Raw genomic sequence first — 13,747 nt, 5'->3', positions numbered from 1 at the left:
AGAGAGAGCGAGAGAGAGAGAGAGGCATACACACTTGACATTGACACAGCAGCTTTATGTTGCAACTGACAATAATTTGATATAAATTGTAAGTAAAATCAAACAAGTAAAATCATGTCATACCATGTGTGTGCACTGAGACACCTGTCCATTATATGTATCTGTATGTTTGGATAACGATTGCTGGCGTGCGTATAAATATATTGTAAAGAAATGGTTAATAACGTGCTACGGCGACAACAGTAATGACGTCAATTTAGTCGTTTTGACAAGTTCCCAGCGCCGGAAGTTCTCCGCGGTGCTCGCTTAACAACAAATGGGGATAGAGCAAAGCGCAATGAAGGAGCCGGCGCTCAGTCGAGCCTCCCACTAGAGATCTACACGTACGCATCCACAGGGTCCGCAGCTAGCGCAGCAGTCAGCTTGTTCCACACGTGTAAACCGCCCAACAACAGCGAGTATTTTAGAACTTGAATGTGAAGAAACGGGACGAAGAAGACGTTTAAAAAAAAAAGAAAAAGAAAATACTAGTTTCCTGTGTACCTCGATTAAGGGTGAGTTTGTACAAAACAAACCGGCCGTTGTTTATCCTTATATCTTGGCAAGTAAGTGACCTGTAATGGCCACATGAGTGTTCGGACATAACACTAAGCATTAAAGTCATTGCATACCTTGCTATGTTTTTACGATTATCGGAACTATTGGAAATAGCCGTGTGTTTTATTATTATTCGGTATGGAAGCATATATGTAGCAAAATTCGGAGTTGTTCCGATTAAGACGTGTCGTAAATTACTTTGCAACCTGTCGACCTGGTTGTGTCTCTTGCTGTGTGCAAATCAATTGTAGTCCATGCATGTGGACCATGACATTTGAAACCTTCTAACATTAACGATTCCATAAAATATTTAACATGCATGCTGCAAATACCACCTATTGTGTTTTGTTCTTCCCGCCATTGACCTGCCACGACCCTCAGGCAGGGCGTTGTTTACGCGGGTTATTCACATCATTGGGACAGTTGGTGCGAAATATGAATATGTACGACTGACATGTATTGAATGTGTCCTCATTGGGCGAAATACAAGTGAACCTGATAAAAAGCCAAAGACATGACCATCGCAGCTAAACATGAAGGTGTTTAGAATCCCTTCCTTTCAGTTTCACCTTTTGTTGTGTGTGTGTGTGTGTGTGTGTGTGTGTGTGTGTGTGTGTGTGTGTGTGTGTGTGTGTGTGTGTGTGTGTGTGTGTGTGTGGTAAGCTAAGAATGAAATCACCTTGCAATGCGACCAGTAAATGAAATAGGATTATACTGATTATTCTGGCCAACCCTGTTGAGTTGGTGTAATACCCGTTTGGGTTTATACATCCGATGCATGAGGGGAAACTACAGCTCTCCTTTCAAGAGAGTTGTAGTACTGTAAAATCCTAAAGCCATGGAAATATACCGTAACCTAGGCTAACGTAAAGGTTTTGTTTTGCCACCTGTCGCTTGGTTTCAAACACATCAAAGTCTCCCATTAATAACCTATGCGTCCATTCTTTCTTTGTTTTCCAGTGCTTCGTATGCCACTATGAAGTACATCCTGGTCACTGGGGGCGTTATATCTGGTATCGGTAAAGGAATCATTGCCAGCAGCATAGGAACCATACTCAAATCATGTGGGCTACGTGTGACCGCCATCAAAATCGACCCCTACATCAACATCGATGCCGGAACATTCTCACCGTATGAGCATGGTGAGATTACTGCGTGCCCCTTTTCCCCGACTTCATTGGTTAAATGAATTAGTTCGCTCTGTCTCGTCATTGTCATACTGAAGTAATAACAGAGACATAATGCCTATATAAAGGCATAACGTCGTAGTCAAACAGCATTCCTACCTCGTCCCTGAGGTTGTGTATCCATAAATCAACCAGGAATCTTGAGTTTGACTCCTATGCTGAATAGTAGTGGAAGGGTTTGTGTGTTGAATGTGTGTTGAATGTGTGCTTGGCAGGCGAGGTGTTTGTGCTGGACGACGGGGGCGAGGTGGACCTGGACCTGGGGAACTACGAGCGTTTCTTGGACATCCGTCTGACCAGAGACAACAACCTGACCACCGGCAAGATCTATCAGTCGGTCATCAACAAGGAGAGGAAGGGAGACTATCTGGGCAAGACGGTACAAGGTGAGGATTCAGGACTCCCAGGTACTTTTCCCCCGGTGGTGGTTGGCCCATGTCGGAACGCACCAAATCAACTTGGGTCAACATATAGTTGGTGTGTTGGTGAAGTGTGCAAGCACCGAAAGAGCCGGAAGACCCAACAATCCATTCTTATCACTAGTAACTATATAATCAAAAGCTCATTGAATACAGCTCAGCTTGACAGTAAATCCATCTATAACATTGTTTTCGAGTAGATTTTGTATTTCTTTAGGTGTGTTTGAATCATTTAGATGTTATTATCTTTGACCTATTTCCATGTTTCTCCATGTCTCCGCCCGCACCCCCCCCCCCCCCCAGTTGTTCCCCACATCACAGACGCCATCCAGGAGTGGGTGATGAGGCAGGCCAAGGTGTCGGTGGATGAAGACGGTGTGGAGCCCCAAGTCTGTGTGATAGAGGTAGAGAGACCAGTCTGTGTGATAGAGGTAGAGATACCAGTCTGTGTGATGGAGGTAGAGACCAGTCTGTGTGATGGAGGTAGAGAGACCAGTCTGTGTGATGGAGGTAGAGACCAGTCTGTGTGATGGAGGTAGAGACCAGTCTGTGTGATGGAGGTAGAGATACCAGTCTGTGTGATAGAGGTAGAGGGACAAGGGGGCGGGGGTAGGGGGTGGCATTGTGTGATAGAAGTAGAGACAAGTTTGTGTGATAGGTAGACATGTCTTGAACTTGCTGCTTGCTAGTAGCCATTCCTGGCTGTTGGTTCACGAGCCTCTGGGACTTTCTGTTCACCTGATGACAAATTAACTTACAGCAAAACGAGTCTACCAGGAGCAGAATGCTGCTGGTGGAATGCTGCAGATGAGTTGATTTACAAAGAGGTTGATGCATAGCCCATTCCTGAACCTTTATTGTTATTGCCACGGTTGTTATTGTCAGTATTACTGTTGTTATTATTTCTATGATCATAAGAACTGCCAAATCCTTTAACTTACCGCGTTTAAAAATATATCTATTTTCTTCTGGAGCTATGTGTGACGAGCACCACGGGATTTGTAATCCTGTTAACAATGCGCTGGTGTTTTGTGCGTCGACAGCTGGGAGGCACTGTGGGCGACATAGAGAGCATGCCCTTCATCGAGGCCTTCAGGCAGTTCCAGTTCAAGGTGAAGAGGGAGAACTTCTGCAACATCCACGTTAGCCTGGTGCCACAGGTACGGACCTCTGTTCACCACCCCATGCACACACGGCACGCACCTCCGTGAAACAATGGCGCTGTCCTTATAACTTGTAATTGTCACGGGATGAAGGAGGTGGTCGCATTTCTTGACACTGTAGGCATGCTTGAGCCTAACCTCTGCCCGCTCCTAAACTATATTTAGCTAAAAGCGTTGACTGTAAGGAACTATGGATTAAAGTGTCTGCCAAATCAATGGCACTATCCGGGGGACTCCTCCCTTTCATTGATTTTGTCGACCCTGCCACATGCCACCGGTTAATGGAAGACACATGTAGATGTTATAGAGGTGTGTGTCTCTCTAGGTCGTTCATTGTCCAAGGGTTTCCCTGTTAATAGTATGCACTTCACGTACCTTTTGGTTTCATACATGACAAATGCTAAGCTATCGACAAACAAGACCGTGAAAAAAGGCAGAGGACTTATCCAACTGGCTCATTAATTACCTGAAGGGGAAGTTGTCGCTGCCTCGGTTTTCTCGTCCACGGATGGTTTTAACTTCTTCTGCGTTAGATGCAGGCGTGCTACAGTTAGCTGTGGGGCTATCAAACTTAAGGTTATCAAACAAGGTACACGTCTTTGGCTTTTAGATGTATTTTTTATCAGTGTTTCCTCAGGCTAGAGGTGGCTAGCTGGGCAGCTTTGCACTTTGCATTACAACTACTGCAGCGAGCGTTGTCTGCATCCAGTTTGGAGGAGTGTAAATAAGGACACTGGCTACCGCTCTCTAGGGCCCTCCATTGTCCTGCCTGTGTTGGAGGGCACTTTTTGAACCAGCGCCCTCTTACTCTCTGATGCATACTCTACTTTCAAGTTCTGTGCCCAGCCCTTAACATCAACTTGTCAAGATTCAAGAATTTATTTGTCACATGCGTGATTTGTGGAACAAAAAGCAGTGAAATGGGGATTGCGACTGCAACTCCCAGCTGTGCAAAGTTTAATAATAATAGAAAAGTAAGAAGATAGAAAGAAGGGGCAGGGGATTAAATAAAATAAAATGAAAAAAGTTTATGAAGAGGGGGAAATTATGCATTCACTGTCCATATGGCTTGGGGGAAAAAACTTTCCAGCCCTCTGGAAAGCCGCTTTCCAGAGGGCAACCATTGAAAAATGTTATGGCCAGGGTGATGACAGTCCTTATTTACATATTAAATTATTTTTGCCCTTGACAGGCAGCGCCTAGTGTATATGTCCTGAAGTCCAGGAAGTGCAGTGTTAGTGATTTTCTCTGCACACCTGATAACTCTATGCATGGCCTTCTTATCCTGAGAGTTGCTATTTCCATACCAGGTTGTGATATTTCCATAAATAACAGACTCTATTGTTGCTGAGTACAATGTTTTCTGCAGCTCTTTGGATATTAATATTAATTTGGATATAAGGACACAAACCTTGAACTGGACTACTTCAGAATCCCAGAATAATACGATGCACATGTTCAATAAACGTTCCATTAACTCCATTCATTGATAGAGGTATATATCAATGTTGCTGCGTTTCCGTTCTGTCCCCAGCCCAGTACCACGGGGGAGCAGAAGACCAAGCCCACCCAGAACAGCGTCCGCGAGCTCAGAGGGCTGGGCCTGTCCCCTGACCTGGTGAGTGGGGGTCGCTATAGAAACCAACCGACCGTCCAGCTCATGACTCAATGACCGAGCTGTGGTAGAGGTCGGTCGTTGGAGATGATGAAAGCAACCGAAAAACAAAGTGAAAAACACATGACATGGGGCATATAGCGGTGGTGAGGGTGTTTGGTTTGAAGCCCAAAAGTTGTGTGTGTGTGTGTGTGTGTGTGTGTGTGTGTGTGTGTGTGTGTGTGTGTGTGTGTGTGTGTGTGTGTGTGTGTGTGTGTGTGTGTGTGTGTGTGTGTGTGTGTGTGTGTGTGTGTGTGTGGTAAGTGGCGTTGTGTAACGTTGTTTAAGCTGCTAAATGACTTCTAGTAAATAAACACATCACTCCATATATTACTCAAGACTCCGTGTTCTCTGTTAGATCATGTGCCGCTGTTCGACGCCACTAGAAACCGCTGTGAAGGAGAAGATCTCCATGTTCTGTCACGTGGAGCCCACTCAGGTAAAGCCCCCCCCCCCCCCCCCCCGACACGACTCCTGTCCTGATACTCCAAAGTACCAGAACTGCAAATCCCATGGTGCTCCCATATCCCTACATGGATTCCAGAACCATCCCCTTCTGGGAAACATGACGTCACGAGCACCATGGGATTCGTTGTTCATCGCTGACCACCAGTCCTCCCGGTGACTGATGCAGTAACTAACTAACTGTGTGTACTGTGTTACGCTCCAGGTGATCTGTGTCCACGACGTGTCCTCCATCTACAGGGTGCCCCTGCTCCTGGAGGCCCAGGGGGTGGTGGGCTACTTCTGCCACCGCCTGGACCTGCCCGCGGAGACCCGGGCCAGGAAGATGCTCACCAAGTGGAAGGAGATGTCAGACAGGTGAGGAGGGATGGAGCCATAGGACATAGAACATTTGCATTTAGAATGCTCGTATGGCTTCATGAGATGAGTTGAGTTTCTTGAAGAAAGTGTGTGTGTGTGTGTGTGTGTGTGTGTGTGTGTGTGTGTGTGTGTGTGTGTGTGTGTGTGTGTGTGTGTGTGTGTGTGTGTGTGTGTGTGTGTGTGTGTGTGTGTGTGTGTGTGTGTAGCGGGTTGGCTGGTAACCGCAAGGTCGCTGGTTCTGACTGCTTCTGTTGAGCCGGCTGTCGCCCTGCGTGGTCGACTCCGCCGTCGGTGTGTGAATGTGTGCCTGAATGGGTGAATGTCAGTCAACACTGTGAAGTGCTGTGGATAAAAGCGCTATATAAATGAGGACCATTTACCATTTAGATCTGACCGGCTGCTGGAGCACGTGTCCATAGCGCTGGTGGGGAAGTACACCAAGCTGTCTGACTCGTACGCCTCGGTCATCAAGGCCCTGGAGCACTCTGCCCTCGCCATCAACCACAAGCTGGAGGTCAAGGTACCACTCACACTCAGTCAGTGGTCCAGTCATTCAGCTACAAAACCTTTTGAATTGTACAAGAATCCTGGATGAATAGATAGCACTATGTGGGAGGGATGTATATTTCTGTATTGAGGGTGAAGTAGCCCCTTTGTTAAGGCTAAAGAATGAACGCAAACAACACTTTACCGAGAGGGATAGCAAAAAATGCAGGTTTGGCTTGACTTGTTTGGCTGCCCCTCAATGTGTGGTCTATTACCCCTCAAACCCTAGCATCTCTAGGCTAATGTGTTTGCTGTAATTGTATATGCAGTGAACCAGTGTGTTCACCACTCAGTGTGTCTTAATCTGTGTCGCAGTACATCGACTCAGCAGACCTGGAGGCCTCCACACTGCAGGGGGAGCCGGTCAAGTATCACGACGCCTGGCACAAACTCTGCGGTGCTGAGTGAGTCCGACCTCCCCCCCCCGCTCTCTTTCTGAAGAGCTTCTTTAGGAGCTCCCTAATACCCTGCTCAAACCCTGGCACGACGCTGGGAACCACCACAAACTCCGCTCGAGTTTCATTCTCAAGCTTCGATGCACATGTTCTTTTAGTTAGCTTGAAGATGTGGTCACTGATGAGTAAACCCAGTACTGCTTTCTAGTCCAACCCCCTAGCCACTACACTATCCTGCACCCCCCCAACATACTGGAGATAAAGAGGCACTGCTTCATCAATTATGTAAAATGTGAAATGAAATGAAAATGTGTACAGAACTGCGCAGTCAGAAGTTACACTATTAATACCACTATTCATCCTTTTTAAAGTGTAAGTGAAACCCCTGTTTCACCTAGATTCGAACACAGATATTTTCCACTAGGGGATTTCTAGGAAGGAGGGGGCGGGGTTGTTCCCACCATGGTTGCGACCAGCGCCATCTCTGAGTCTATTTTACTACCCATTGTTTGTATGAGCAGTAAAATAAGCTAGGTTGTATAATGAATAGGCCACACACCGTGGCGTTACACTACAAGTGTCTGAGAAGCTTCGCCGACACGCGGACGCTGACATCAACCGCAGCCCAGGTCTTCACACATCCAAACAGTATGACCTTCAACTTGGTTGAAGGTCATACTGGATTCTTTATTGTTTAAAAGGATTTCCATTAGCTGTCACCAAATGGGACGAGCTAGTCTTCCTGGGGTCCACATAGAAAGACACAGAACATAACAATACACAAGATCTAAATCATAATTCAGTTAACAATGATAATCTAAAAGCAGTAAATCAGAAATTAACAGAAATTAAATAGTTGCTGGTTGAAACCAAGACGATGGTTTTGTTCAGCTGATTCCTGGTGTGTTCACAGTGGCGTGCTGGTACCAGGGGGCTTCGGCGTGAGGGGAACTGAGGGGAAGATCCACGCTATCAAATGGGCCCGCGAGAAGAAGAAGCCCTTCCTCGGTGAGACGCAACCACTCACTCCCCAAGTCGCATCTCCCTAGCACTGAAATACAATCATTAATCGTGCGCACGCACGCACGCACACACGCACACACGCACGCGCACGCGCACGCACACGCACACAGGCTCCATCTAGTGGACAAATGGGTAAATTGCAGAAAACATTTCCAGACTGGCGAGGCCTGCCGCCACTAATAAACCACACTCACCATCAGCAGAAAAAAAAACATTTTATAAACTAGCGTGAACAACAAACAACTCAAAAAAAACAACAACCTCAAACCTAATCACGTAAGAAGTCCACAGCACTTCTTGGGGAGATGATGCACAACACATTTAGATGTGGAAACACGCCCGAGCAAGTTAAGGGGACGGCACTTGCTCCCCTCCGCGGCCGGGGGCTCATTCTGCCGTGTCTTGTTCTCCGCAGGCGTCTGTTTAGGCATGCAGCTGGCGGTGTGCGAGTTCGCCCGCAATGTTCTCGGCTGGGCTGGTGAGACATCTCAATTATGTTGACACTCTTCAAAGTTCATTTCACAGACCTGCCGGGGTCCGTTCTTCGTCGTATTGCAACACAATAGTGTTGTGCTGAAAGTACCTGTGGTGTGTTGTGTCCACGGTGTCAAGTCGAGTCTTCTTTGTGCCCCGTATGTTTTCCAGACGCCAACTCCACCGAGTTTGACCCAGAGTCCAAGCATCCGGTGGTATGTGTATTCGTTGCTCTCCGTCACGCACGCGCGCACACACACACACACACACACACACACACACACACACACACACACACACACACACACACACACACACACACACACACACACACACACACACACACACACACACACACACACACACACACACACACACACACACACACACACACACACACACCCCAACCATCCATAGTGACCCCATCCGTCTCCCCTGTGTGTTGTGTTGTGCGACGCCTGTGTCCACATCCCCCCCTCTGTGTCCCCCAGGTGATCGAGATGCCGGAACACAACCCGGAGCAGATGGGCGGGACCATGAGGCTGGGCAAGAGGAGGACCATCTTCAAGTCCAACAGCAGCGTCATAAGTGAGTTCAGAGCCGTGGAGAAGAGTAGCGACTGATCGGCAGCTCTTCAGCCTGGATGTCCCGCGTGTCCAAACCAGGGGTGTAAATATCAATCGGTTTGTAGCTATTAATCGATTATACGGCCGACGATTTGATGCATCGGTTCGTCCGCAAGAGTATTGATTATTTAAAAAAAAATCATATATATTATTTTCTTTTTTACAGTAAATAGGCTAATTATTAATTATGGCTAATTGCCATGCTAGACCTGCACAGTAAGCACTGAATTTATTTGGTAGATGTTATATTAATAGATATAATGTAGAGAATATCGAGATTCGAATTGTATTGTGGGGAATTTTGATGTATCGAAAATAATCGAATCGCTGGCTGAAGAAATCGATATCGTATCGAATCGTCACGAAGGCTCCGATTTACACGTGTAAATCACGACGGTCGCGATCGCGGCACTATTTAGCAGACCCATTTTTCCAAAGCGCTCCTCAGTGAACGTCTCCATGCACCTCATCCAGCAGCAGGTAGGGGTTAAGCATGTCTCGACGATGCCTTCTATTATGTGAACGACAGACATGCACACAGACTTACTTCTGGGCCGTACGGTGGCTAGGGCGTTCAACTCGCAGCCGAAAGGGACTGGGTTCGATCCCAAGGGCGTCGGTACGCCTCCTTGAATGAAGCAGGAAGTCTGACCTCTACTGGCTCTTTCATGACATGTCCATGACTGTAAGTCACCAAGTCACTGCTGAATGGAAAACCTGTCAAAACACTGATCTGTGTTAAAGTGGCTACGGTGGATATTGTTTTGGTGCACCCAGAATCTTCTGCACTTTGATACGGCTGATTTGTCGCTTTCCTCATTCTTCTCATTTCTTCTCATTTCTTCTAGGAAAGCTGTATGGTGACGTGGAATTTGTGGATGAGAGACACAGACACAGATTTGAGGTAAAAATATTGGTTCTCCAATCATTTTTTGCCACAAAGAGCACGATGTATGCTAATAATTACGCAAAGTATTACAAATCCAACAATAATATGTTGCTGTTGGGTCTAACCTGTAGGTACACATTAGGACTGTTACATTGAGTACTGAAAGACAAATAACATTTTTAGCTGCAATTCGGTATGAGCACACTCACTCCAGCCTTGAGTTGTTTGGGTACTAGCTCTAAAGGTCCTTCTACATCAGACGCAAAACAAAGCACTTATGTGGAAAACATACAGACTCGGCTTTGACGGAAATATGCAGCGTGTTCCCGTACGAATGGCCCCGCTAAAAAGACGGATTAAGCTCAACATTTATAGCCTAGTGAAGACCAGCTTATGCTCACTCAAATATCCTATGTATTTGGAGGATTCAATTATCGTGCTTTTAAGTGAAAATAGTGTGCGTGGAAGAGGGGGGTTATGGTAATAGGGTGTGCATTATTTTGGAGACATTCATTTTTTTTCCCAGTTCAATAACTCAAAATAGGCTATCTGTTTGTTCTGAAATGAAACTGTTGGGGCACATTTGCACACTGTCATGTGATCAAAATCCACATTTATTCACCAACCGCAGTGCAAGGTAACACTGGCCTGTAGGGCTGATGGCTATTGAGACGAAAGATCAATACTTATAACAGATGGCGATACTTATTAGGACTATGGATATTACCTCCGCCATGTCCTACAACACGTACAGCGACCATGGTGACTGACACCGATGCCACATTGTGATTGGTTGAACTGATATATTCACTGACTAGATCCGTAACAAATAGACCATAGTGCAAATGAATGTCGTTTTTACGAACGCTTTGCATGCGTTCAGTCCCAATGGGCTCCATGGTTAATAGTTATTGTTGTGGGAAAACATCCCAACCAAACAATGGCGTTCGATGTGAAAGGACCTCAAATGTCAACGTTGGTGTTTCAGGTGAACCCTGATCTCAAGCACCACTTTGAAGAGAAGGGCCTTCAATTTGTGGGTGAAGACGTTGACGGAGAACGGATGGAGGTCATTGAGTTGGAGGGTGAGTCTGCTCTTTGAACGTGTTTCCACCCCTCCAGACGTCCCATTGACACGCTGACTGTGGAGCAGCCCGAGATGCATCTCCCATTGTTCAACAAAACCAAATCCAGTTTTATTAAAAACTTTTATGCAAGTTTTCCACTGCCGCTATCACATTTGCTCCAAATGTATTATATTTTTTCCCCTGTTTCATTGTCTTTTAAATTTTAAAAAGAAAAGTTCTCTCGGTTAATTGAACCGTGGGTGGATTCATTTATTCCTCAGATAAAAGTAATGATTTTGGAGCAAAAAAAAGTGATGGCTCCAGTGAAAAAGTTAGGGAGCAGGTTTACTACTGCTGGGACTGTGGAGAATAACCATCACAAAGTAATAGTTTAAAAGTGTATGCCTTTGTGAGTGGGCAGGGAAATGTCTGTATTATAAAACTTCTGATCCACTTATTTCCCCGGAGCTTAAAAGTATACCCTATTTGATTTCATTAATTGTTAACGTGAGGGAGAGCCATTAGGAAAATACGGAGCAGTACATGGCAGCAGGGAGGGGAGCTGGAGCTGCAAGGCCCCCGGGCCCGTCCTTCATCACGTTAACTTGACTTTCACCTGGAGCATTAGACCGGGCCGCCCTCCAACCATGTTCTTGCTAATTTCCCTTCTCAATAAAAAGTCTACATGTCAAAGGAATTGCCTCTGTGTGTGTGCGCGAACCATAGATCACGGCTACTTTGTGGGCGTGCAGTACCATCCAGAGTTCACCTCCAGGCCCATCAAGCCGTCTCCCCCCTACTTCGGTCTGCTGCTCGCCGCCGCGGGGAAGCTGCAGAGCTACCTGCAGAAGGGCTGTCGCCTGTCGCCACGGTAACGCACTGTCCTTCGCCCTGCACACGTCCTGTTCAGCCTCCGAATAGACCCCCCCCCCCCCCCCCCCCCCCCCCCCCCCCGCTGGCTATAGGCTTGTTCTTCCTTAAGATAGTGAGTTTTATTCACTCAACGTGTGTGTGTGTGTGTGTGTGTGTGTGTGTGTGTGTGTGTGTGTGTGTGTGTGTGTGTGTGTGTGTGTGTGTGTGTGTGTGTGTGTGTGTGTGTGTGTGTGTGTGTGTGTGTGTGTGTGTCCCCCCGTCCTGTTTGCGTTGCAGGGACACTTACAGCGACCGCAGTGGCGGCAGCTCTCCGGACTCTGAGATATCGGACCTGAAGTTCCCCTCTTTGTCGTAGGTACAACACCAGCCCCACCGTCCTCTTAATCACAGACGGCCGTGCCTCGACCTCTCTCTCTCTCTCTCTCTCGCCCGGGTCCCCATCATTCTGTCTGCCTCTCATCATGCCCTGTAGCTCATTGGTCAAAAGAGCTGCCACTCATCCGGCTCTTATTCATACGCCTCACAGAGAATAGAGGGACAATACTGTTCTGGAAGATGAACTCCGTCACACAGCAGCACTGAGCTGTTTTATAGACGTTTGGACATTTCTACAGATGGCAATATGGTGAATTTTTTATCCTGCCTTGGGGAGCTGTTGCAATCAACTCTGATGTTTCGTTCTGAGGTTATTTTTGTGTTGCAGTAAAATGCAAATGCTGTAGAATTAACATGTTAATGTTATGGGTGAAATGTTTCCTTTGAGCGCAATGGAGTTATGCTGGGGAGCAGGGCTGAATGCACTACAGAAAAGATGGAATTCATAGTGCTTGCACAATGTCTTTTTTCATGGAATATGCTCAGGTTAAATTAGATGGAAATGATGTAATGGTAATTTATTTTAAGCAGGTACAGGAAACAATGTTTTAGCAGTAATTATTGTATTATGTGGACATACACATGGACAAACATGCTGTGTTGACTTCATATTACCCAGTTTTCATGTAAAATGCAACTGTTACACATGTAATACTGTTCTACATAGTCTGTGGTGAAACATTATGCATATTATGCTTTATTTTAGCTATTTATAATATCTTTCACTGCAGTGCATGGTGTGTGTGTGTGTGTGTGTGTCTAATGAAAAATATAACTTTTCCATGCTGGATTAAATTGTCCGACAGTTTTCTGTATTCCTTTGTGTTCATTTTGCCACAAAATAGACAAACCGTTTATCTCCTGATTGATTTTACATCCAAAACAGTGTTTGATTTTGAGTTCAATTAAAATAAACATTGCGTTCCTTACTTTCACACTGTTGCAGAATGTATTGACAGAAGTCACACGACTGCAACATTGCCAGTGTGTGTCTTAAGTCTTAAAACAAACAAACTGAACCACCTTAATAAGGGACCCTGTCAATACGAATGTACCAAAGTCCTTCAACAGTACTCACCATGTGACTCGGGGCAGGTTAGCAAACGGTTGAGTCAATACTGGCTTGTGATGGGTGAAAAGGCAGAGCATCACGTGAGAGAATGCAACTGAACACACGCCTGATAGGGAGAGAGTCTAAACAGTGAAGCTTCAGTCATCTCCGTAGATCAAACAAGATACCGGTCAGCAAATACCATGATCCCAGCTCCCCCAATCACATGACCGCTTCTCAACCTCTCAAATTGTTTTTTGTGGTAGGTTGTAATATACAGTGTATGTTTGAACGCTTAAAACCCCAGTGCCGGTATGTATAACAGCTGTTGGACTGTTCCTCTTTTAATGGTATGTTTTATTATATTCAGGGGTAACATGGGGAACACAGGGGAAGCATTAGACTTTATAAACACAGAAAATGGATCCTATCTGCTTTCTTTCAACGTGTCTTATCTACTTTCTTTCTGAAGTGTCTTGCAGAATTATCACAAAGTGAGACGGTTCTGCTTTTTTTACATGACTCATCACTGTCTACTTTAACTCTGCCCTTATTAACCACCCTTCTTGTTTTAATAGGCCTG

General features: G+C 45.9%; 1 protein-coding gene across 1 annotated transcript; it reads left to right on the top strand.

Annotated features, from left to right (window-relative positions):
- Nucleotides 1-407: 407 nt before the first annotated feature.
- On the top strand, nt 408-12,921 carry ctps1b (CTP synthase 1b). Its single transcript, XM_084471447.1, has 18 exons — nt 408-554; nt 1,558-1,739; nt 2,000-2,170; nt 2,507-2,607; nt 3,247-3,363; nt 4,901-4,984; nt 5,379-5,459; nt 5,691-5,842; nt 6,233-6,365; nt 6,707-6,795; nt 7,700-7,794; nt 8,225-8,287; nt 8,455-8,498; nt 8,775-8,871; nt 9,758-9,813; nt 10,787-10,883; nt 11,592-11,736; nt 12,015-12,921. Exons 2-18 carry the CDS (start codon nt 1,574-1,576, stop codon nt 12,091-12,093), a joined length of 1,770 nt encoding a protein of 589 aa, XP_084327573.1. The 5' UTR covers nt 408-554; nt 1,558-1,573; the 3' UTR covers nt 12,094-12,921.
- Nucleotides 12,922-13,747: the final 826 nt, after the last annotated feature.

The sequence above is a fragment of the Micromesistius poutassou genome (assembly GCF_964030765.1).
Source record: "Micromesistius poutassou genome assembly, chromosome: 8".
NCBI lineage: Eukaryota > Metazoa > Chordata > Actinopteri > Gadiformes > Gadidae > Micromesistius > Micromesistius poutassou.
Note: the sequence above shows the minus strand (reverse complement) of the source record. Positions and strands in the feature narration are given on the sequence as shown.